Source organism: Staurois parvus, unplaced genomic scaffold (genome assembly GCF_062004578.1).
Source record: "Staurois parvus isolate SC_StPar_1 unplaced genomic scaffold, SC_StPar_1.0 ptg000235l, whole genome shotgun sequence".
Taxonomy (NCBI): domain Eukaryota; kingdom Metazoa; phylum Chordata; class Amphibia; order Anura; family Ranidae; genus Staurois; species Staurois parvus.
This window is the reverse complement of record NW_028318031.1, coordinates 5,891,699-5,918,643: the sequence shown is the minus strand read 5'-3', so window position 1 is coordinate 5,918,643 and position 26,945 is coordinate 5,891,699. Positions and strand designations below refer to the sequence as shown.

Sequence of the window (26,945 nt, the reverse complement as noted above, 5' to 3'; positions counted from 1 at the left end):
CAAGGTACAGGGCAGAGGTGGGTGCGTGCAAGGTACAGGGCAGAGGTGGGTGCGTATGTGGCAAAGGTGGGTGCGTGCAAGTTACAGGGCAGAGGTGGGTGCGTATGTGGCAGAGGTGGGTGCGGGCAAAGTACGGCGCAGAGGTGGGTGCGTGCAAGGTACAGGGCAGAGGTGGGTGTGTATGTGGCAGAGGTGGGTGCGGGCAAGGTACAGGGCAGAGGTGGGTGCGTATGTGGCAGAGGTGGGTGCGGGCAAGGTACGGGGCAGAGGTGGGTGCGTATGTGGCAGAGGTGGGTGCGGGCAAGGTACGGGGCAGAGGTGGGTGCGTATGTGGCAGAGGTGGGTGCGGGCAACGTACGGGGCAGAGGTGGGTGCGGGCAACGTACAGGGCAGAGGTGGGTGCGTATGCGGCAGAGGAGTGCGTGCAAGGTACAGGGCAGAGGTGGGTGTGTGCAAGGTACAGGGCAGAGGTGGGTGTGTGCAAGGTACAGGGCAGAGGTGGGTGCGTATGTGGCAAAGGTGGGTGCGGGCAAGGTACGGGGCAGAGGTGGGTGCGTATGTGGCAGAGGTGGGTGCGGGCAACGACCGGGGCAGAGGTGGGTGCGGGCAACGTACGGGGCAGAGGTGGGTGCATATGCGGCAGAGGAGTGCGTGCAAGGTATGGGGCAGAGGTGGGTGCGTACGGGGCAGAGGTGGGTGCGTGCAAGGTACGGGGCAGAGGTGGGTGCGTGCAAGGTACGGGGCAGAGGTGGGTGCGTGCAAGGTACGGGCAGAGGTGGGTGCGTGCAACATACGGGGCAGCCTTTGTCCTCACACATCAGCTGCTTGGGGTGTATGGAGAGATAAGGATACATCCAGTGACCCATGTCTTCATTATGGAGGGGTCCTGGGGGAAGGCTCAGCTCTGCTCCCTCTGCACTGTCAGTGCAGGACCACATTATCTGTATAACACACAGACCGTATATACACTTTACATCTAGATCTGCGTGTTAGAATTCACAGAGGATTTATTGTTCTCACAAATATGTTACCCAGCTGATCAAAGGGAGGAGATCTTCACACAGGGACAGGTTTGATTTCTTGGCTGACCTTATCTCTATGTAAGACAGTCATGTGGCAGCAGCTACTGAAAGGTGTTTATGTACTAAGAAGAACAGCTTCTCCCCTTCAGTGTCAGGGGTCTCATATTCTAACAAGTGTGGGGAACTTTAAACCTTAAAAGAAAGGAAAAAAAAAAGCATGCTTTTTTTGTTTTTTCACCTTTTTCAGTGAGTGTTGATGCTCATGTTGTTTAATTCAGGTATTTATGCAGTGGGGAAATTATTTCATCCCCTGCAGATTTTGTAACAGTGCCCACTTAGAAAGCAATTAAGGGTCTAACATTTTTATCATAGGTGTATTTTAAAAGATTGACATAGCATATCAACCAAAAATCCAGAAACAAGACATGATACAAATGTTATAAATGGAGTTGCAGTTCAGTGAGTAAAATAAGTATGTGATCCCCAAGCAAAACATGACTTAGTACTTGGTGGAGAAACCCTTGTTGGCATACGAAAAGGTGATATGTTTCTTGTAGTTTGTTACCAGGTTTGCACACATCTCAGGAGGGATTTTGGTCCACTCATTTAAAGTTTCTTGGATGTCACTTGGCAACTCGACGGTTTAGCTCCCTCCATAATTTTTCTATAAGATTAAGGTCTGGAGACTGGCTAGGCCACTTCATGACCTTAATGTGCTTCTTCTTGAGCCACTCCTTTGTTGCCTTGGTATATTTTGGGTCATTGTCATGCTGGAAGACCCATCCATGCCCCATCTTCAGTGTTCTGGCTGAGGGAAGACGGTTCTCATACATGGCCCAGTCCATTGGCCCCTCAATGCAGCAAAGTCCTGTACCTTTAGCAGAGAAATGGCCCCAAAGCATTGTTTCCACCTCCATGCTTGGCTGTAGGGATGGTGTTCTTAGGATCATAGTCAGCATCTTTCTTCCTCCAAACACAGCGAGTTGAGTTAATGCCAAAGAGCTTAATTTTGGTTTAATCTGACCACAGCACTTTCTCCCAATCCTTCTCTGAATCATTTAGATGTTCATTGGCAAAATTCAGACGAGCCTGTACATGTGTCTTCCTGAGGTGTGGGACCTTGCGAGTGCTGCAGGATTTCAATCCATGGCAGTGTATTGTGTTACCAATGGTTTGTTTGGGGACTGTGGGCCCAACTGCTTTGAGATCATTCACAAGCTCCTCCTTTGTAGTTCTGGGCTGATCCTTCATTTTTATTATAATCATCCGTACCCCATGAGGCGAAATCTTGCATTGAGCTCCATACCGAGGGCGATTGATGGTTATTTTGTATTTCTTCCATTTGCGATAAATCACTCCTTCTCACCAAGCTTCTTGTTGATGGTCTTGTAGCGCATTCCAGCCTTGTGCAGGTCTACAATCTTGTCCCTGACATCCTTTGACAGATCTTTGGTCTTGCCCATGGTGGTGCCCAAGAGAGAATCTGTGGACAGGTGTCTTTTTTTATAGACATAACAAGTTGTCATTAGGAGCACCTTCTTAAATTGACAGGACTAATCTGTGTACCACATGAGCACATAGCTAGTCTGTGGGAGCAAAAATTATTGTTGGTTGGCAGGGGATCGAATACTTATTTTACTCATTGAACTGAAACTCAGTTTATAACATTTGTATCATGTGTTCTGGATTTTTTATTGATATTCTGTCTCTATCATTTAAAATCTACCTATGATAAAAAATTTATAGACTCTTAATTTCTTTTGTAAGTGGACAAATTTACAAAATCTGTAGGGAATCAAATTATTATTTTTCCCACTGTATGGTGCCAACAATTACACAACACTTTACATATTGTACATTCACATCAGTCCCTGCCCTCAGCGTACAAGCTAAGGTCTCTACCTCACACTCCTACATACACATAATAGGGCCAGTTTAGAAAGGAGCCAATTAACCTACCAGCTTGTCTTTGGAGTGTATCTGGTGGTAAACCCACACAGGCAAAAACATGCAAATGACAATGTCCTGACCAGGATGTGTTTTTAATGTGTTTTTGTGCGTTTTTCATGCTTGCACCTTTGCAATTTAATGCTCATGTTGGGACATGCTGAAGTGCATGGGTTATCAAGGGCATTGTAATATAGGCTATTCACATCTCTGCGATGCAGCACTTTTTTTTTTCTCGTTTTGAGGCCCATTAAAGTTAATAGTAAAGCATGATGCATTTTGTATGTGCTTTTAGCCTCTGGTAACCAGCTTAATTTATTTTTTTTTTATTGGCCAACTTGAAAAATGCATGATACATCAAAATGAATTAAATACCTACACCTGTGCAAAAATGAGTATCAAACTGCTCAAGTCAAGTTTTTTTTGTTTTTTTTGTTTTTTTTTTTTTGTTTTGGATGGAGTCAGAAGAATTACAATATCTTTCTGGTTTTATATCTTCTCTGACCATGAAAAGAAGGTATAAGCTGCAATAAAAAAAATTGTCATGCATTCTAAGTAGTGGTGCACTGAAATGAAACTTCTGGTGCCGAAACCAAAGCCGAAACTTCAGGATGCACTTGGCCAAAAACTGAAATGGATAGTTTTTAAAAATGTAATATATTTTTCAAACTCCTTTTTGGGAAAAAAATACACTTTAATTATTAAAAAAAAAAAAAACACAATATATACTCCAATTTTTTGGTAAAAAATGAAAGATGATGTTACGCTGAGTAAATAGATACTCAACATGCCATGCTTTAAAATTGCTTGTGCAATGGCGTCAAACTACGGTACTTAAAAATCTTAATGTTTGATGTTTTAAAAATACAGGTTACCAATTTAAAATTACAGAGGAGGTCTAGCGCTAGAATTATTGCTCTTGCTCTGATGTTCATGGCGATACCTTACGTGTAGTTTGAACACTGTTTGCATATTTGGGTGTGGCCTACGTATGCGTTCACCACTACTCGAGAGCACGGGGGGCACTTTAAACTTTGTATTTTTTTTTTTTTTTTTTTTTTCTTGCAATGTTCCTTTTTAAAAAAAAAAAAAAATTTTATCATTTTTATTACTATCGCGAGGAATGCATGTATCCTTTGTGATAGAAATAAGTAGTGAGAGGTCCTCTTTATCGAGAGATAGGGGGCCAATAAGACCCCACATCTCTCCTCTACAATGTAAAGCATTGATCTAGTGCTGGATAAAAAATGCTGGTAATAGCATTTATTTTTTAAGTAGTGTTTAGGAACATTAGCAGTTTGTTAGCATTTTTACAGCACATGTAGAGAGGGAAAAAAAACTAGAAAAAAGCTGTTAGGAGCATTTTAGCAGCGTTTTTTTTTTTTTTTTTTTCTGCTGCAAAAATGCTCCTAAATACTCTACAAAACATTTTTTTTTTCTGCTCCTAGACGCTGAAGCTCAAAAAATGCTAATCGCCTAAAGTAGTGTCCATGGACACATAGGATAACACTATTTAGCTTCTAGGAGCAGAAAAAAAAATACTAATAGCTTCTAGGAGCTTAAAAAAACGCTAGTGTGCATATGGAGCCTTATAGTTGGAGCTTACACAGAGCTAAGGACTCTCTGCCTGCCCCAGTGTGATAGTACTGGTGCCTACCATTGTGGGATAATCTCGCATGTTTTCCCATTCACTTTAGGCAGAGTATCAGGAGAATGAAAGGAAGGTGAATAATACACTATATTGCCAAAAGTATTAGGACCCCCCTCCAAATCACTGGATTCAGGTGTTCCAATCACCTCCATGGCCACAGGTGTATAAAATCAAGCACCTAGGCATGCAGACTGCTTCTAAATACATTTGTGAAAGAATGGGTCACTCTCAGGAGCTCAGTGAATTCAAGCGTGAGACTGTGATAGGTTGCCACCTGTGCATCTGTGAAATATCCTTTCTACTAAATATTCCACGGTCAACTGTTAGTGGTATTATAACAAAGTGGATGCAGCTGGGAACACCACAACTCAGCAACGAAGTGGTAGGCCATGTAAAATGACAGAGCGAGGTCAGCGCATGCTGAAGCACAGAAGTCTCCAACTGTCTGCAGAGTCAATAGCTAAAGACCTCCAAACTCCGTATAGCTTTCAGATTAGCACAACAGTGTGTAGAGAGCTTCATGGAATGGGTTTCCATGGCCGAGCAACTGCATCCAAGCCTTACATCACCAAGTGCAATGCAAAATGTCGGATGCTTGGCCCCTTAGTTCCAGTGAAGGGAACTCTTAAGGCATCAGCATACCAAGACATTTTGGACAATTTCATGCTCCCAGCTTTGTGGGAACAGTTTGGGGATGGCCCCTTCCTGTTCCAATATGACTGTGCACCAGTGCACAAAGCAAGGTCCATAAAGACATGGATGAGGGAATTTGAGGTGGAGGAACTTGACTGGCCTGCACAGAGTCCTGACCTCAACCTGATAGAACACATTTGGGATGAAATAGAGCAGAGACTCAGAGCCAGCCCTTCTTGTCCGACATCAGTGCCTGACCTCACAAATGCGCTTCTGGAGGAATCGTCAAACATTCCTAAACCTTGTGGACAGCTTTCCCAGAGTTGAGTTGAAGCTGTTATAGCTGGAAAGGGTGGGCCAACTCAATATTGAACCCTACGGACTAAGACTGGGATGCAACATCTCCAAGATATGCCCGTTTTTAACCTCTGAAACTACTAAGCTATCCCCTCTTCAGTCTATCATGAATGCTGCTGCCAGACTCATCCACCTTACTAACCGTTCCATATCTGCCACCCCTCTCTGCCAATGCCTCCAGTGGCTTCCCATTGCCCAACGAATAAAATTAAAAACATTAACAATAACATAAAACCATTTATAACTCTGCCCCAAATTACATCATCAAACTTGTCTCCAAATATCACCCAAACCATCCTCTCCGCTCCTTCCATGACCTCCTGCTCTCTAGCTCCCTTGTCTCCTCCTCCCATGCTCGTCCCCAGGACTTCTTCAGATCCTCTGGAACTCTCTACTCTCTCTATCAGACTATTGCCTACTCTGCCCACTTTTAGGCGATCTCTGAAAACAGATCTCTTCAGGGAAGCCTATCCTGCCTTCATCTAATAACGGAATCTTCTAATCCTTCTACCAGTCCATTCCCCACAGTATTACCTTTTGGGCCACCAGCCCCTCCCTCTTAGATTGTAAGCTCCAAGGAGCAGGTCCCTCCTAACCCTCTTGTATTGAACTGTATTGTTGCTGTATTGTCTCCCTTTTTATTGTAAAGTGCTGAGCAAACTGTTGGCGCCATATAAATCCTGTGTAATAATAATAATTAAAGTTCATGTGTGTGTAAAGACAGGCGTCCCAATACTTTTGGCAATAATAGTGTATATGGTGGCAGCCAGACCTTAGAAGGAACATAACACTTTGCTCTCAATGAGCAAAGGTCAGGTTTACTTAAAACTCTTCTGCAATGTGCTTCTGATTTGATCCCAGTCAGTATATACTAGTTATTGCAGTGTAATCGGTGACAGTGCCAAGTCCAGACTGCAGTAGTCAGGATGTGTAGAATTGATCCTTCGTTCAGTTGTGTCCTTTGAACTTGTCAGCAGTTTATTATTAGAATTGAACAAAGTGCAGCTTGTGTCATTTATATATGCCAGCTATGTGGCAGTGAATGAGGACATCTCAGCCAGCCAAGACAGCAAGGTTTGTCTTATAGCTGAAGACACCTTTTTATTTCCATGACCATTGTGTGCTGAAATGTAGAAAACCTGAGGGTTTGCATGGCTTTGTACGTGACAGATGTCCTACAGTCAGTGATTTTTTCCTGCTAGGCTGGAAAGTGTGTTTTCTGCCAGAAGAGAATGAAAAATGATTTGGTCTTTCCTTCTGATAAGTTCATTATTAGATTTATCATTGGCATTGTGTATTTAGTTATCACTGTGTATGGTTTATTAATATTATGGGTGTATTGTAGTTTGGTACATTTGACATTCTTTGCATACTAGAGCACAGGGCATTGGTGTCCCTATCTTGTTTTCAGACCCCATAACTGTCTCTGAGCAACCGGCAACCTGGATGATTAGGCTTGTTTAAATATAGACTGAAATCTGAGACTGTGACCTGTTAGTCAGGAGCAAGCAGATCTCTTCAGCATTAATCTGTGCATTCCTTGGCTAATTCCTCCTGTTCATTTGGCTGATGAGTTTGGAAACATGAAGTGACAGTATATGAAAGGGAAGACTTTGTATCTTGTCACATGGCACAGCATTTGTATATTTAAAATGTTTTGTGTTCCACTGTCTTTTTGGAACATGTTCAATTACAGATTTTTATATTTGAGAAGTAACCTAATGCTTGCTATAATAATTGTTTTTTGTTTTATTTGTTTTAATTTTATATTGTGTATACATACGCCTTTGTGCTAGTGGTTCTATATTTAATATAATTGATTGAAAGGTTCTAATGTACAACAATAGTTTATTTGCCATGCACTGGCTTGGGTGGATGTTGAAATTGTGCCTCCCTTTTTTCAGTTGTAAAAACTTGACAAATGTTTTTCCTTGTCGTCATCAGAAAAATTGTATTATCCTGCATTCTGTGACCCCAGTGGAGAGATGGCCCCACAGGGTGAGGAAGAAAATCTCTACAGTATGGGAAAAGATGGTAAAAAGCTGACCGAGGTTCTAACCCTTCCCTAAGTTGTCCAGAAATAAAGAAAACAAGGCAGATAGTGTTTAGGTTTAAAGTCCTGCCAAATGTTGTCTCAGCCAATGAGGAGAGAGACACGGGAGAGGCGCTGCTCTTGTGCACATTTTTGGATCGGGATGGAGCTCAGGTAAGTATTGTGGGGAATGAGGGGAGAGAGAGGTTTTTTACCTTCATGCATAGAGGCCTTTAGAACCACTTAAGGGCACATTTTGACATAATTTTACACAGTTCATTGTTATGCCACTGACTGAAGCAGGGTATACACTTATAGTTTTTGGGGGGTTTTTTAACGAAAAAAAATCCCTGCAACCACACAAGTGTTTGTGGATGCAGGGATCTCCCCTGTTCAGCTATTGTATTTGACAGGTGAGCTACCCCCTATCAGAATATACTGATCAGCGTTGGAGCCATTGGTTACGTTCCCTGATGGAATGCTGGTTTTCCACCGAGACCTTCGACAGAAGCTGGCCATCAGATCAGCTTCTGTTGAAAAAAACAGTGGTACCCAGAGAGCGGCTGAACCAGCTGCTTTTCTGTACATGTATATCTTGCTTTAATACCTCTTGCCGTATATAAATTTGTGTGTGCGTACTTGTATGCAGGTTTGAAGGGAATTGTCACCTAGAAAATGATGTCTCTGAGTCTGACAGAAACTTCCAACTTCAGACTGCATGCTGGTTGCAGGACACGGACTTCTTTTCTGACCGACTAGGTTCAGCTTTACAGCTTTTGTGACAAGTATGCAGTATATGTCAGACTCCTTGGGCAGGTATTTTATTTTACAATAGAGTGATATATCACAAGGGGTAACTGGATTTTCTTGTTCATCTTTTACTCTTTTGAAAACTTCTAACGAGATTAAGACATAAGAAGCCAGGGGGAAGATGACTCAAATACTTTTACATGCATTTCAGAACGTCTAGTTGGATATTACATTCCGGAACGCAGTGTAACACTGTATTCTGGTCTTAACATGAAACACAGAAAATTATCATTTTCTGTGTGTCTGTTACCTGCGTTTTTCCATTAGGATAAATGCAGGTAACTGTACATAGTATAAAAAAGGGCCCTTAGAGCCAAGGGAACATACTTTCTGCTGTATGGAAAGCTTTATCACTGTTGTCTTTTAGTTTTTAGAAATTAACTTTTTCTACTCCTGCTGTTTTTTTGTTGCAGGTAGTCACTAAGGAGCACGCTGTATAGAAGCACAAATACACATAGGTTAGTTGCAGAACTTTTTCCCACGTAAGTGTCAACCACTATCATGTGCTGTGTTGTGTTATAACTGTAGTGTCTACTTTGTTCTTAGGTTTATCGTTACCTGTTTGGAACTTTACCACCATCTGATCTGTTAATGAGCAATTGTACACTTCTTTTAATACACCGTTCAAGTCATTTCCTCAGTGTAGGTGTGATCTGTTAATGGTTTCCACAGCATTATGAAGCGGTCTAGTTTTTCTCATATAAACCAGCATATATATTTATTGTTGCATTTGTGTTTACTAACTTAGCCACAATGCAACATGTAATAGAGGCAAAAAAGCAGATTCAGCATGAATGTGAACAGACGCTTCTTTCAGAAAAGTTTGGTATTGTTCATTTGTTTTAAATAATACATACAAAAAGCACATAGGTTAGAATGAGTTTTGTCATTTTTGTCCATGCTCTGATTGGGTGCGATAAATGTAACTCACTGAGCTTAGAGGTATTACGCCATATATTTTCAAAGGAAGCCAACCAGAGATTAAAATGACAATTAAAGAGTACAAATGACTAGAAAAAGACTTGGGCATTGAAATGGCACCAACAGTTTACACAGCGCTTTACCTCTTCTCACATCAGTTCCTGCTCTCAAGGAGCTTACAATTCAAGGTCTCTAACTCACATACTAAGGCCAATATAGACAGAAGCAAATTAACGTACCAGCATATATTTGACACGTGGAAGGAAGCCCACGCAAGAACAGGGAGAACTTGGAAACTCCATGCAGACAGTATCCCGACCAGGATTCAAACCATGAACCCCAGTGTTGCAAGGCCGAAATGCTAGCAACGAAGTCACTGTTTATATCTGTTACAATTTACATTTCAGGATTAACGAGCCTTTAAATCTACTTTGGCTGCTTTATGTGGCAGGAAAGTGTTTATTTACAGTATTGTATAAATGTTCTTCTACAGTGCTCAGCATAAATGAGTACACCCCTATTGAAAAGTAAGATTTTAAACAATATCTCAACGAACACAAGAACAATTTCCAAAGTTTTGACAAAACTGAGTTTTTTATAGAACCCTTGTTTAGCTCATTATAGAAAAGTAAGGTTAATAATATAACTTAGATTACAAAATCTTCAGTTTTACACGAATTAGTTGATGTGAAAATGAATACACCCCACAACAAAAACTACTCCATCTAGTGTTTTGTATGACCTACATGGTTTGTAAGGACAACACCAAGTCTTTTTAGGCATGGAATGAACAAGTTTGCGACATATTGCAACATCTATCTTTTTCCATTCTTCAAGAACAACCTCTTTTAGAGCCTGGATGCTGGATGAAGAGTGATGCTCAACTTATCTTTTAGGAATTCCCCATAGGTGTTTGGGTTCTGTTCTTCAGAAATGCAACAGTGGCCTTTATATATGTGTTTTTGGATCATCATCCTGTTGGAAAAGTGCATGGCAACCAAGGGAAAAGAGTGATGGTAACATCTTCTCCTTCAGTATAGAGCAGTACATCTGTGAATTCATGATACCATCAATGAAATGCAGTTCCCTGACACCAGCAGCACTCATGCAGCCCCACGGAAGGACACTGCCACCAGCGTGTTTCACTGTAGGCACTATGCATTTTCTTTCCTCACCTTTGCAACACAATACAGTTTTTTGAAGCCATCAGTTCCAAAAACCTTTATCTTAATTTCATCACTCCAGAGTACAGAGTCCCAGTAGTCGTGTTCTTTTTCAGTATGGGCCCTGGCAAATTCTAGGCAGGCTTTTTTGTGCATGGGGTTTAGGAGAGGCTTCCTTCGTGGATGACACCTATGCATGCCATTCCTCTGCAGTGTACGCCGTATTGTGTCACGGGAAACAATCACTTCAGTTTGGCTTTCTACTCCTTAAGCTAACTTCAGTGAACTTGCATGGCGATTTTCATTCCTTCCAGTCGAGGTGTTAACTTCTGTTGTCAGAATGGCGGCGATGAGCGACTTATAGTGGGACTGCGGCGGGAATTCTGACACTGGGGGGAAATGACTTGGTGTCCCTGACATCCCTGCTATGCAGAGCCATACAAAGTAGTGTGCAGGAGCTGACAGGAGAGAGATCTCTGTTATTTATATACAGGTCTTTCCCTCGTTGGAAATACTCGGCGATCACCGAGTGCCGGCAAGGAATCACCGGCCGGGACCAGGGGATTGACAGCCGAGGCCGCAAATGTCGGTGCGGGTAGGGCGTGTGCGTGCGCGTGCGTGTGTGTGTGTGTGTGTCCCTGTAGCATATTTCTGCTATAGGACAGCGTGGAAGCAGTTTAGGAACGCCCGTTTATAATCAACTGTCTGCTGGACACCTGTTTAATGAATAATTAGACTCACTTGTAGTTCTTGTTAATTAGGATTTTGTTGTCTAAAATTTAGCTTTTCTCCTAAGACTTTCATTGGGGTGTATTCATTTTTGCAACCTGGTATTTTCTGGTATAACTCACAAGAAGCAACAAGCACACTGCATTTCTGGCAGGATCACTCAGTATGTTCTGTATTTACTAAAGATGTTCTGAGCTTGGGGTGAAGAAAACCACGTAATGATGACATTGTACTTGGTGAAAAGGTTTTAGCTAAGATCCAGCAATACATTGTGTGCACAATTATTAGGCAAGTGAGTATTTTGACCAAATCCTCATTTTTATGCATATTGACCAACTCCAAGCTGTAGAAACATGAATAATAATATATAGTGCAGCGCTGGTGTATTAATTAAAAAAGAACATGCTAAAATGAATACAAATGAAATAGTTCATAAAGTCCTTCCACAATTAAGTGACCATAGGTGTATGAAGGTCTTCCTCCTTATAAAGGTGACTGGTATCAGATAGAAAAAATGCGCACTCACCGACCGCACATTTTAAATGCGCCTTTGTGCACTCTTATGCGGATGACCAGCCAGACATGCAGATCCTAAGGACACATGGACCATCCCTCTCAAATACTGACATCGGCCTTGGGTGCAGTACCTCCAGGTATATAGAGCCCTTTCGTTCCAAAAGTTAGGCAGGCAGGGGTCCCCCTCCTGGTTCCAGGTACCCCAGAAATGGTAGATGCAGATCTGAAACCCTCCAGAAAGAGGGTCAAGAAAGAGGGAATGCCAATAGTGTAGTAGGTTCAAGAACTTTATTGGATCAACAGTAATTTGGCCAGGGTTGCATGTACCCACAAATACCGTTAGCCGTCAAGCAGACTGGTAAATATGAAACAAAACATGTACTAACCCGGCAAAGATCAAAGACCACCGGACCTCCTTGTGGTCCCAGTGGTTAGGAAGTCACACTTGCTACTGGCTCCTCCAGTAACAAGTGTGACTTCCTAACCACTGGGACCACAAGGAGGTCCGGTGGTCTTTGATCTTTGCCGGGTTAGTACATGTTTTGTTTCATATTTACCAGTCTGCTTAAAGGCTAACGGTATTTGTGGGTACATGCAACCCTGGCCAAATTACTGTTGATCCAATAAAGTTCTTGAACCTACTACACTATTGGCATTCCCTCTTTCTTGACCCTCTTTCTGGAGGGTTTCAGATCTGCATCTCCCATTTCTGGGGTACCTGGAACCAGGAGGGGGACCCCTGCCTGCCTAACTTTTGGAACGAAAGGGCTCTATATACCTGGAGGTACTGCACCCAAGGCCGATGTCAGTATTTGAGAGGGATGGTCCATGTGTCCTTAGGATCTGCATGTCTGGCTGGTCATCCGCATAAGAGTGCACAAAGGCGCATTTAAAATGTGCGGTCGGTGAGTGCGCATTTTTTCTATCTGATACCAGTCACCTTTATAAGGAGGAAGACCTTCATACACCTATGGTCACTTAATTGTGGAAGGACTTTATGAACTATTTCATTTGTATTCATTTTAGCATGTTCTTTTTTAATTAATACACCAGCGCTGCACTATATATTATTATTCTTGCTTAAAGGTCCAGTGATTCCTTAGAGTGTTCCAGCAGCTGAACTATGAGCGCTCGCTTTATCCTTATGCTGTAGAAACATGAATGTTTTTGAATTTGAGCATATCAGGTGATGTGTAATGAGGAAAGTTGTGGCCTATGGAGATCAACACCCTATATCAAAGGGTGCATAATTATTAGGCAGCTTCTTTTCCTGAGGCAAAATGGACCAAAAAAGAGACTTAACCGACTCTGAAAAGTCAAAAATTGTAAATAGTCTTTATCGTACATCAGAGGACACAGAGCAAGTTATTTATGACTGTGGGTTATATGCCACCTATAGGTGAATGGACACTGGCTGACTAATCAGAGAGGAGGTCCTTCCCTTAATAACCCCTCCGATACAGGAAGCACTTACCAGTATCCGTAAGGTGGATGGTCACAAAGTGTTGCTTATGCTCCTGGAGCATATGTAAGGTCTGGTACGATTCCTTCAAGAATGGGCTTTAATCGGATCCATTCGGAAAGCTGCGAATCCGCAATGGGCGGCCATTGGCTGTGTGGTACGTGCACGAAGGGCGAGCGCACACATTCAGTGGGTGTGCGCTCGCACAGGGATTGCGTGACTGTTACCCAGTGACCCCTCTCCTTAGTTTCCTTTAACAGAGAAGAGAATAACAGCTCATTCTTGGAGCTATAGTGAAGGGGGGAAAAAAAGCTGGTAATTTCATTTAAAAGCCAGCAGTGAAATTTAGCGGTATCTCACTATATACACTGCTCCTCTCCTGCCATTATCCAGCCCCCCCCCATATACAGTACACACAGCCCCCTGTCCGCATCTGTATCTGCTAAATTTTTCTCTCCGCCCCTGAAATTTCAGTGGATCCCTAGTGTATACTGTGTATGGCTACTGTTGGAGAAGAGATCTGTATATGTAGGTGGTGGGGTATCATGGTAGTATATATGGCTGCTGCTGTGGGATAAAGGAAAAAACCGGTATCGGTATCCAGTGGTGTTGTGGGGTGACAATGTTGTTGGCTCCTAATGTTTTGGAGTTGGATACTAGATTTTAGGATCATTTGCCTAGGCATGCCTTAAGCAGGTAAGGTGCTTCTAGATATGGGCATGATGGATTTTACCACCTCTGTGCGTAGTGCATTCCTTCTTGTTTTAAAAATTGTGTGCTTTAGTTCTGACAACTTGGCAAAACTGTGATTTACAGAGGTCTGCAAAAAATTTTTTTTCAAGAGCTGTTTTGGTTATTCCACGTAATCTTTATGATTTTGGTGCGCTGAATCCGAAAATGACCTCCATTTTGTCATAGGACATCACGTTTCCTGACAATTTAGGTAACTATGTTAAATAAGGCAATACCTCAAAATAAATGGAAATAGACTTATAAAATTAAAGTTTTATTACAATTGTTTTCATGAAAATCCTTTTTTGAACTGAAATGAGATCACCTACACACACTAAACTCGATTCTTCTTCCCTGTGAGGCTCCTCTTGGTGCATTTATGCTTGTTAGTAGCTTCTGGAATGTCTCTCTGAAGCATCCAACAGTAGTCTGCCATCATTGTAATGCTCCATTTTCCCTGGTATCTCCTTTCCATCTCTTTAATGTCTTGGTGGAATCGTTCACCTTGTTCCTCACTCACAGCTCCAAAATTTTCAGGAAAGTAGTCAAGGTGGGACTGGAAGAAATGCACTTTCAAACTCATCAGGCAACCTAAAGCTTGAAATGCTTTCAGCATTCGTCCGATCTTTTTGTAGTGAGGATCTTTGTTATTGCCTAAAAATTTTTGTACGACTTCTTTAAATGCAATCCACCTTTCTCTTTGAGGATCCATCATGGTATTGACAAACTCTTGATCAACTAAAAGCCTTCTAATGTCTGGTCCGACGAACACACCTTCCTTCAATTTTGTCTCCGACAGGCCTGGAAACTTGGTGACCAAGTATTTGAAGCATTCTCCATCTCTTGGAAGTGATTTTATGAATTGCTTTATCAATCCCAATTTTATGTGGAGAGGTGGTGGAAGAACTTTCTCGGAGGACATTTTTTTTTACCGACTGTTAGCACCCTCGGCTGCCAACTCTTCTTGGTCCAGTGATTTTGTTGGTCTCGACTGCCCCATAGACACAGAAAACAAGGGTGTTTGGTATCCCACCCACTGGATTCTTCAGGAAAGATTAACCCCTTCTACCATTAGAAGCACAGATTCAGGGCTGAGGCTTACACATACAGCATGCTGCTGAGTATCCCAGTAGTCAGACATGTCACTCAGAGCAGCACTTGTATTCACCCCCTTTGCAGGGGGGGGAGGGGCAGAGATTGTTTACCTGCAAAGAACAACAAAGGGCCAGAAGAGAACTAGGGAAATGAGGAAATAGAATTTTTTTTTTCCCTAAAACTTGCTTAGCTTATGTATATATTGCTGACCATCAGATTTACAGTGCTATATTTTTTTTTACATAACTCGGACAACCCCTTTAAGGTTTTTTGGCATTTTATATCTTAAATGCACTTATGTGAATTAATAGTAATTTGGACTTTAAATTTGGTTAAAAACCCATAATATTAAAAAAAATTCCAAAAATAAATTAAAAAAATTAGATAAATTTGAAGACCATTTTGCATTTTGTGGCAAATCATGACGTCTAGGAGTTTTTTCAATATTTTATTTGTTTTCAGCACACCAAAATACATGGAAATTAGATGAAAATAATCAAACCGCTTTTTAGTCGCAGACCTGTGTTATCAGTGGGGGAAGTTATTCTGCCAATAGTACAGAGGATGTTTACCAAGTATATAGCAATAATATCTCTGAAAACTAGAGAAGTTATGTTTGCGATGTTCAAATAAGTGACCTTTTGCAGCTTCCAGTTATTCTGATTTCTAATGCCAAGTCGTGCTTGAAATGTGAGATCTCTGAATAGAGTACACTGCCCCACCTCACTGTGCTCATACCACTGCAGCCACATATGACATCTCTTCTTCTGGCTTAGCTATAATTGTAATGTACAGGTGTTGATGGACTTGGATTTTATTTACCTTAGTGATACTATGGCTTTTATGTTCCAAATTTTTGAAGAAAGTCAAAAATAGTACAAATCTTCCAAGTGTACAAGAATATATTAACCAATGAATATAAACAAACCTAATAGTGCAGAGACGTTTATTGCATTAAATACAAACATTTGAAGTAAAGATAAACGTTAATCTCAAGGTCTTAGTGGTGTATCTACTGCTCTATAAAATATATAAACTTTTAAAATGGGAATTAGATGGAGGCAAGTGTGCAAAAATAAGAATATTATTTAAATGGGCTAATTAAGTGAAAGGGAGTGTGTATCCAAAAGTGCTAGTTAGATTCCGGTAACCGTAATAAAAACGACTAATAAATCCTAGAAGTGAAACCAAAGAAGGAGAGCGATTTTGGGGTTTTGGAAAATTAAACTGGAGTGGGATTTCCAGTGGAAACTGCACTGGCATACGCACGTTAGGTTATGCTTCAAACAGTGGTATTTATATAGCTTTTATATAGATCGGTATCCTTAAAGAGCATCAAACACATCCAGGTTTTAGCGAGAACGTTTGATCACCATGCTGTTTTTTTTTTTTTTTGTTTTTTTTTTTGTTTTTTTTTTTTGTTTGTTTTAAACCCATTAGATCAAAGTTATTGAATTAAAATTCTAGGAGGTTCAGTCAGTAAAATCTCATGTTCTTGCATTGACTCAAGTAGTATATTTGTAGTTCTTTTATGTCCATCAAAAAAATACGTCATGTACAATTTCCAAAGCATTTCCAATTTTCAGTGTCTCCCCTTATATCTGGTGACCCCATCAGTTACCCCTTGTACCATGTGTCCCTTTACGGAGTACCCCTATGTAAAAGGTGTCCCTTGCACCAGGTGTCTCTAACAAAGTGCTTCCATAAATTAGGTGTCCCTATCAAATTACACCTTGAATCAGGTGTCCCCCCTTACAACAGTGTGCCCCCTTAAATCCGGTGTCCTCATCACATCCGGTGTCCTCATCATAATGCCCCCTTACATACGGTGTCCTCATCATAATGCCCCCTTGCATCAGATGTCCCCATCAAAATGGCCCTTACATCTGGTGTCCCCATCATAGTCCCCCTTACATCAGCTGTCCCCATCACAGTGCCCCTGTACTTTTGAGCACCAGGAAGGCAGAGGGCGCAGGGTTGGATCAGGCTGCTGTCATGCCGGGAACACATATGCTGTCATTTGCCATTAGGACGCCGGTGGTCCTAACAGCCAGCTACTGCAGAAGCGGGAGGGTTACCTGTGCTGGCTGGAAATCCAGGTAGGACTGTCACTCACCGTTTGACTGGACATTTAGTGATGCCTGCCTTTAGATTATTTTCTTTAGGACAAATGAACATAAATTGTCAGTATACTGAGGAAGCGTTACAGCCTGTCAGCTTTTGCTATCTGAGGCCTCATTGAGGAGTTGTTCCCCCACCTCTTGTACCTGTCACAGCACTATCGATCTAACGCCATAAACACTATTGATCTAACATTTTTTTGCCTCTTCTTTAAAGCTCAACGACGTGGCAGTGAATCAAAAGTAAAGTGATTATGTGGTCCTTAGTCAACATATTGCTTTGCCTAACATGGCAAGGTACAAATGTATTACTTTAACAAGTGTGACGAATATCACAAAGCTAATTCCAGTTGTCTCTCTTGCCTGATATCCCCAACACCATTGCCATAAAACTACACCATAGACTGTCATATTTATGCAGAATATGAAGCATGAATCTTTATAATTGTGTAACTTTGTTTTGAAGATATGTCTTTTTTTCCTTTTAGGAAACTAGAAAACCTATGAAATATCCATTTAAGCCTCTACAAGTCACTCCCTCACATCACACTAATGGAGTCTCAGAACACAACAAAGCTCATCTCCCGCAAGAGAAGAAAAGATGTTGGAGGACCCAATGGGACAACAGATGAAGAGTCTGTTCTTAGAAAAGTTCCTCGATATATGACGGTTAGTAATTGGGTGTTGTGTGCTATAGCCCAGATAGCGCTTTATTTTTCATCTTGACAGATTTTCATTCAATCTGGTCTTTATACTTTTTGTATGTCAATGGTTTTTATTAATTTTAAACAGTAGAAAACAGAGGCAACAAAACACACCCACGCAGGGGCTATCAATTGCACCGATAAAAAAAAGGCATAATAGAGCAGACAAAGCTCTAATTCCAATAAGGCAAAACGTATGCCCACGCAGGGGCTATCAATGGCACGTAGGTTACAATAACATCAGTGAAACGCTGACTAACGCAACTAAAAGCAGCTGTCCACTGTCACACTAAAACAAACAAAGAGAGAAGAAGAGCAGAGAGGAAAGAAAAAAAAAAACACAACACACACAAAAGAGCAGGGGTCCACGAACGCCAATACCAAACTCCATTTCCTCCCCACACTGGCCGGGGGGAGCGTGGGAAAGGCGTATTGCAACCACGGCTCCCATATTTTCATAAATTTATGTTGAGAGTCGTTTCATATACTCGACATCTGCTCATTGAGCATCATAGTAGTCATACGATCCCGCACCCCCTGAAAGAGTACAAACGGACTCTTCCAGGCCTGAGCAATTGTCCTAGTGGCCGATAAAAACAAATAGGAGGCCAACCGCTGCTGACAAGCCAAGAGGCCCGGTATGGGGCAATGAAGCAAAGCATACCGAGCATCACGGCGTATGGAGAGATGGAACAAAGTGAAAAGGAGGCCAAACACACGAGACCAAAAACGAACCAACCTCGGGCATGACCACCAGATATGCAGTACATCGCCACGATGGCCACAACCCCGAAAACATCGATCACTACAGGAAGGGTTAGCCTGGGCCAGACGAGCCGGAACCCAGTACCAACGAAACAATACCTTGTAGGCTGCTTCCAGCGTGGTCGTATTAAATGAACATTTCGCTATGAGTGACCAGGCCCTATTCCAGTCCTCCGGATCCACAGCCACTCCCAGGTCGCGTTCCCACTGAACTACATATGAAAGAGAAGTGTGCGACGAGCGTCTGTTCAAAGCTGCGTAAAGAAGGGAGATAAGGCCCGGGGCACCTGGGCGCTGCTGGCAAAGCCGTTCAAAGGCAGATTTCTGATATGGGAAAGCAGAAGTGGCCCTCAGCGAGAGTAGCCAGTGCCGCAACTGAAGGTACCGAAAAAATTCCGCTGGGGGAACATCTCGAGACTCCCGAAGGACATTCCAGGTGGGAAAGGACCGGAAAATCAAAAAGTGTTGCACCTGTGAGAAACCATGAGCCACCCACCAAGAAAATGCCCTCAGGTGATCTAGACCCGGCGGGAAAAGAGGGTTGTTAATGGTTGGAAGCAAAGGCAAGAAGGGTGACATCAGGCCACTGGAGTAACGTACCGAGTCCCAGACTTGTAGGCCATGGAGCAACATCGGACTCAGCGCCATAGGGCGCAGGGCAGGGGGAAGCCATAGAAGTGTCGACAGTGCGATAGGGGCACAATTAGGTAGTTCCAGCAGGACCCAGAGAGGAACATCGGAGGAAGCGTGCAACATAGACAGCGGAGCAATCTGGCTCGCCTGATAATACTTAATTACATTAGGTACCCCAAGACCACCCTGGAGTCTATGAGCAAAGAGCGTATTTCTAGAGACTCTGGGGTGTTTATTGGCCCAGATAAACCGCATAAACTTCGCCTGAAGCAACCGAGGTCTTTATACTTTTTAACCACTTTCCGGCTTCCTATATTCATTGTACATTATCAGAATCCGAACTCATGATCACAGTGGCAGCCTGCCAAAGTGAAATGGCTGTATAACAAATTAAACATTTTATAGCAAGTAAAATTCTCTTTATTTGTGCTGCTAGCAAAATAAATTCTGCCAGATTTAGTCAGCTGTTCTTACACTAGAAGAAAAACTCTTAATCGTTGTATGTTTATTTAAAGCAATCCCTTTTGAAATTGCAAATTAAAAATAGTGCATGCATGCACACATGCAGATCTATGGAGTTTATAAATGTGTTCCTACAGATATAGGACTATCGCAGGATTGGCAATTTTTTTGTCTAAATTTTTGTTTGAAAATTGCATGGATTTTATGACAAAAATATTCTAAATGGGTCCCTATATGTCTTGTGACTGGTCCAGAAGGTTCCTTACCTGCTGTACAGAAACTGCAAGACCTGGGGGGATTTTTCAGTGAGCTCCTGGCTTCAGCTCTGCAGGCTGCACGTCTTGGAGGTCATAGGTTTTCCACACCAGCATAAGGAACTTTTTAGAATGACATTGCTAATTCTGACACAGAATGAAAATATTCCTCCAGAAAACTTCCTGTAAGGAAAATATTACAGTCCTCCCTTCAGACTACCACCTAACACCTTCATCACCTCCCACTAATGCTAATCAACAGCCATGGCAAATGTCATATTGATAGTTTGAACTATGGAGGTAACACAGCTTTGTAAACTATGCATTCATGCACAGTTTTCTAACTAGCAGTTTCAGACATTTTGCATTAAAATATATGTTAGTTCTGATTTTAATAAAACACAGTCTGTCCTGAACTAGTGAGACAATCAACAAATACATTTGTTTGCTTGAAGTACCAGACATTAAAGTGGTTGTAAACACTTCCATAAACCCAGTGAAGTGACTGGTCTCCACTGATACAGAGATTGAAATAAATTCTCCTTCATAAGTTGTACCTGTCTATCTGCAGTCTTCTCTTCTCTACATCTGTTCAAAGTGCTGCATTTATAAAGCTTGTCTGAGTTCAGAAAAAAGGGGGCAGAGAGCTGACATTATACTCTAAAGCTCAGTGAGGAGAGCTCTAAGAGCTGATTGGAGGAAAGACACATCCCCATTCACACAGACGAAAAGGAACAGAGCTGAGGTTGTCAATCTGCTGGATGTCCCTCCCGTCACCATTTTCTCTTGGTGTCAGGAAAACTTGTCAGAAGTGATTCATGGTGATAGAGGAATGAAGCAGCAGACTGAAATAACAATTAGTGCTTTTAATATGTCTGATCTGTTGCATGGAGCAACATAGATCCTCAGCCCTAAATGGTTTTTAAACTCCTGTCTTTGACCGAACTTTCAAGAATGTCTTGGGAGAGTAATTAGTTTATATTTTTATTAGTTTTTAGAAAGTAATTTATTTTAGGTAGCTTTTTTATTTTACATGCTATAATGTTCCCTTGTAAATACTTCCTCTACTGTCTGCCTGCATTTTTATTCCATCGTTACGCCTCTATGATCAACAACTTCTGAGACGAAATCTCAGACACACAGTATGTTAAACCAACCTCTTTACTAAAAAGAATACAAACGAATAAGGGATGTCAGGCATGTAAGTAATGTGACAAAATATGTAGTTTTCTAGCTCCTAGCTTTTCTACTTGGTGAGTCACTGACCTAGAACAAACAGGTAGGGTGAGAGTCCAAATTTCATTAGCTGCATGCTTGTTCTAGGACAGTGACTCACTAGGTAAGTATTCATAGGAAATCTGCATTATGAATGTGGTCCACTAGGTGGCACTGAATGGCCACTTTTTTTTCTTAATCTCCCTTTTGCAGTCTTTGTGAGTCAGCTAATGCTACAGTTTTAGTTGTCAGGAAAATGACTTCTGTAGGTAGGAGGAAGCTTTAAAAAAAAAAAAAAAAAGGTCCCAATTGTGACTAGTTATCTTTAAAAAAAAACCCTTTTGTTATGCTTCCTCTTTTAAATTAGAAACCACGACTTGTGCTGGTCATGAGAGAGAAAAGGTATAATGTGGATTAAAGCAGCTGTATTAAATGGCATCAATTTAATTGTTTCTAACAAAGCATAAAGGGAAATTGATAGAACAGTGATCAGATGGGGAATTTCAAAAGGGAAATTAATAAATAAGAAAAAAAAAGGTTGGCTGAGAAAAACTAGAGTATTATGAACTCTAAATACAGAAGTGCATTGAGCATGTAAATTGAATATCCTGTCGTTGGCACATACTCTTTCAATGGTTAAGGAGGATGCACCCGGGGGGGCAGTGTAGATAACGAGGGAAACAATGTCTAAATGTGGCAGACACAACTTTGTACATTGGTGGAATTGCTGCATTAAAATTAATGATGCATGACTTTTGAGACTTCTTTCCTGTCATTCCTTTTCTTAACCCAAAATTTGGGCCATTCAGCAATCATACTGTGTTTTGGTGTGTGTGTGAGATGTAACTTTGTTTAAAAATTGTAATTTGAAGCAAAAGGTAAAAATGATTTTATAGGCAGTAGTTGGCATATCACCTTTAACTAAAAGGTAATAGCAACATGGCGTTCTTTTGAATGGGCAAGAGGGTGATCATTGGGTTTGTCTGCAACTACTCTCCCCTTTTTCCATTCACAGAATTCCCTATATTCTGTGAAAAATTACAAGATGTTTTATGAGTGGATGCGGTGGAGAATGAGTGACCCACTGTTATCACTGTGCTAGAAGTGTGAGTTTCAGTGCCAGATATGTGGTGCTTACAGTAGTGTATACAATGAAAGAAACAGAGTTGCAGCTAACACAGCAGAATCCATATAAATGGGACACCCATGATTCAAAATAATTTTATTTCACATAGCAAATATCCAAAAGTGTTTTTTTTTTTTTCCCCCAGAGTCCACCGTTAATTTAACTCCATATCCATCAAAGACTACACTGTCCATGGAGTGACAACTCTGCTACACAATTTTCACTGCTAAACAGTGGTGTTGCTTTTTTTAAAAGCCGTATAAAAAAGTATCTATGTGCAGCATCTATGTGCTTGAGGGGTGGCATGTTTGTTTGTGGTATATACATGTATTGGCCTTCTAAATCCTGAAGCACATTCTAGACATGCATGAAATCATCTTTCTGCAGATTGTAGCCTTCATATAACAAATGCCTTTTTCACATAAAACATGCCTCTAAATCTTGCACAACTGCTTTTATACCTTCCCGCCCAGCCTACAGCACATTGACGGCCAGGCGGGACACTCCTTGTTGGGACTGGGTGATATATTACGTCCTGTCAAAACAAGCTGCTCACGTGGCCGCACAGCAGCGCTATCTGTCACCGGCTGTGTCCACGAGACACCAATGATGGGACACTATTCCTCCCACTGACGCCAATGATGGGGCACTATTCCTCCCGAGCCGCGAAAATCGAGCGGCCGCACTGGAAGAAGGAGCAGCCGCTCCTCTCCCCCACTGACACTAACGATGGGGCACTATTCCCCCTCCACACTGACACCAACGATGAGGCACTGTTCTGACACCAAGGATGAGGCATTGTTCCTTCTCCACTGACACCAACGATGGGGCACTATTCCTCCTCCCCACTGACACCAATGATGGGGCACTATTCTCCCCACTGATACCAATGATGGGGTGCAATTCCTCCCACTGACACCAATGATGGGGTGCAATTCCTCCCACTGACACCAATGATGGGGTGCAATTCCTCCCACTGACACCAATGATGGGGTGCAATTCCTCCCACTGACACCAATGATGGGACGCAATTCCTCCCACTGACACCAATGATGGGGCGCAATTCCTCCCACTGACACCAATGATGGGGCGCAATTCCTCCCACTGACACCAATGATGGGACGCAATTCCTCCCACTGACACCAATGATGGGACGCAATTCCTCCCACTGACACCAATGATGGGGCGCAATTCCTCCCACTGACACCAATGATGGGGCGCTATTCCTCCCACTGACACCAATGATGGGGCGCTATTCCTCCCACTGACACCAATGATGGGGCGCTATTCCTCCCGCTGACGCCAATGATGGGACACTATTCCTCCCGCTGACGCCAATGATGGGGCACTATTCCTCCCACTGACACCAATGATGGGGCACTATTCCTCCCGCTGACGCCAATGATGGGGCACTATTCCTCCCGCTGACGCCAATGATGGGGCACTATTCCTCCCGCTGACGCCAATGATGGGGCACTATTCCTCCCGCTGACGCCAATGATGGGACACTATTCCTCCCACTGACGCTAATGATGGGACACTATTCCTCCCACTGACACTAATGATGGGGCACTATTCCTCCCACTGACACCAATGATGGGGCACTATTCCACCCACTGTCACCAATGATGGGGCAGTATTCCTCCCACTGATACCAATGATGGGGCAGTATTCCTCCCACTGATACCAATGATGGGGCAGTATTCCTCCCACTGACTAATGATGGGGCACTATTCCTCCCACTGACTAATGATGGGGCACTATTCCTCCCACTGACACCAATGATGGGGCACTATTCCTCCCACTGACACCAATGATGGGGCACTATTCCTCCCACTGACTAATGATGGGGCACTATTCCTCACACACTGACACTAATGATGGCACCATCATTGGTGTCAGTGGGAGGAATAGTGTCCCATCATTGGTATCAGTGGGAGGAGTAGTGCCTCATCATTGGTGTCAGTGGGAGGAATAGCACCCCATCATTGGAATACCATACTGAAATAGCATACCATATTGAAATCAAATCTGATGTTTTTTCATTTTTATTTGGTGTGTGTTGGAAGAGGGGTAGTCTTATACGGCGAGTATAGCCCAAACCCTATATTTTAACAGGAAAAGTAGGGGGTCGTCTTATACGCCCAGTCGTCTTATACGCCGGAAAATACGGTAGTTTTGTTTTTTTTTTTATCAGACAAGTTGAGTCAGCAATACTGAGCCTTTTCTGTTCTGCCAAATTTCTACTGCCAGTCTTGGGGGGGAAAAAGGCATGCCATTGGGTATGATGCACTTTCTTCTTGCCTGTCAGTGAGTGGTGATCATAGCTGCATGCCAGTCATCATTATACTTGGCACATCACCAGGTTGGACCCATTTATTTACTGTCAGGCTAAACCTCCCATGATTATTATACATGGTATGCTATTTTTTGAAGGTTAAAGTGATCTTAAAACTTTTATTTAAAAAAAAAAAAAAGTTATACTTTAACCTGCTCTGTGTAATGTTTTTACACAGCGCATCCCTGATCCTCCTCTTCTGGGGTCCCCCACCAATGCTTCTGTGTCCCCCCTTCTCCTGCAAACCACTTGCTAAGGGGATACTTGTGCAGGCTCACTCCCAAGCCCTGCTGCCTGTGTCCATTAACATGCACAGAGGAGTTTTGCCCCAACTCCACTCCCTCATCATAGGATTGGATTGACAGCAGCAGGAGCAATGGCTCCCACAGCTAATTATTTGTGAATTGCACTAATAGCTCTTTTAGGTTGCTAGATTAAGTCTGTTTAGTCATGAAGACAAAAAAGTAATTGTTTAGTAACTAAATACTTTACCTTTTTTATTTCCTCAGTCTTTCTTGTGTTACACTAGGTCAGTTTTTTTCCATAGAAACTTAAAGGCTTTTGTTAAAACCTCAGCATGTATTCTTGGTTTTAATAAATGCAGTGGGTAGCTGCTAACACAGTAATGTTTAAATGTAAATAAATCCTCATTACCATTTGTTTCTTTGAGTTTACAATAGATTATTCATATTCTCAGACACAAGCAGTCTACATATTTTGTGTTTTTAACCACTTGCCCTCCTGCGGATTTACCCCTCTTCCTGACTAGGCCCCCTTTTGCTATTCGGCACTGTTACTTTTAACTGACAATTGCACGGCCATGCAATGCTGCACTCAAATGAAATTTACGTCCTTTTTCTCACACAAATAGAGCTTTCTTTCAGTAGTATTTTATCACCTGTGCACTTTTATTTTTTGCGCCATAAACAAAAAAAGACCGACAATTTAAAAAAAAAAAAAAAAGAAACCATATTTTTTTTACTTTCGGCTATAAAAAAAAAATATAGTCAACCCAGTCATAAATTTAGGCCAAAATGTATTCTGCTACATGTCTTTGGTAAAAAAAAAAAATCCCAATAAGCGTATATTGATGGCTTTGTGTGACAGTTATAGCATCTACAAACTATGGTATAGATAATGGAATTTACACAATTTTTTGCTATACAGCACTGTGTAGGGATGCACCGAAATTCCGGTTGCCAAAACGATTCGTCCGAAAACACCCCTTTCGGCTGTTGGCCGAACTGAAAAAAAGCGCCGGTACAGGTGCCAAAAAACCCCGCCCCTCAAAGCCACCCATCCGCCGCCACTCGGTAGCCCGGGCTTACCTGAGAAACCATCGATCCCGGCGCTGGGCAGAGAGATGGGTGAAGGAAAGATGGCCACCACACATCTCTATGCCCTTGGAGGACCGGAGCGATGTTGGTTCCAGCCTTTTGGGGGTTTTTTTGTGTTTTGTTTTTTTAGCACTAGATCAATGCGTGTTTTTGATCTAATGCTTTACAGTGCAGAGGAGAGATGTGGGGACCTGTCACTAATTATTTCTATCACTAGGGATGTATGCATTTCTTGTGATGAGAATAAAAGTGATTACAATTTTTTTACAATGTTTTTAAAAGGAACAGTGCAAATACATTTTTAAAAAAAGGTTTAAAGAGCCCCCATCTCCCCCCCATGTGCACATAGTGGTCAATGCATATGTAGGCCATGCCCACATATGTAAATAGTGTTCAAGCCACACACGTGAGGTATCGCCACGAATGTCGGAGCAAGATCAATAATTCTCGCATTAGACCTCCTCTGTAACTTTACACTGCTAACCTGTAGAAATTTTTAAAGCATCACTCATGGAGTTTAAGTAGTGCAGTTTCATGCCATTCCACGAGCGTGCACAATTTTAAATCGTGACCTGTTTGGTATCTATTTACTCGCCGTAACTTCCTCTTACATATTTTACAAAACAATTGGGGTATATATTTGTTTTGTATTTGTTTAGTTTTAAAAACTGCGCATTTCGGTTTTCGGCCAAATGCATTTTGAATTTTCGGTTTCGGCACCAGAATTTTCATTTCAGTGCACCACTAGCATTGCGCTAGGTTGACAATTGCGCGGTCATGCAATGCTGTACCCAAACAAAATGTGTCCTTTTTTCACACAAATATAGCTTTCTTTTGGTGGTATTTCATCACCTGTGGGTTTTTGGGTTTTTTTTGCGCTATAAACAAATAGGACTGATCTTGGGGAAAAAAACTTTTCTC

At 42.1% G+C, this 26,945-nt stretch overlaps 1 protein-coding gene across 5 annotated transcripts in view; it reads left to right on the top strand.

Moving 5' to 3' along the window:
* Window positions 1-26,945, top strand: part of PCYT1A (phosphate cytidylyltransferase 1A, choline) — a 69,434-nt gene that overhangs the window by 1,176 nt on the left and 41,313 nt on the right. Inside the window, exons 1-3 of one of the 5 annotated variants that reach the window (XM_089680126.1) lie at window positions 7,590-7,608; window positions 8,866-8,910; window positions 17,679-17,859. In XM_089680126.1, the coding sequence (XP_089536252.1) occupies window positions 17,743-17,859 (117 nt within the window). In that variant the 5' untranslated portion in view covers window positions 7,590-7,608; window positions 8,866-8,910; window positions 17,679-17,742. The other 4 variants (XM_089680124.1, XM_089680123.1, XM_089680125.1 and 1 more) reach the window with 4 other exon arrangements.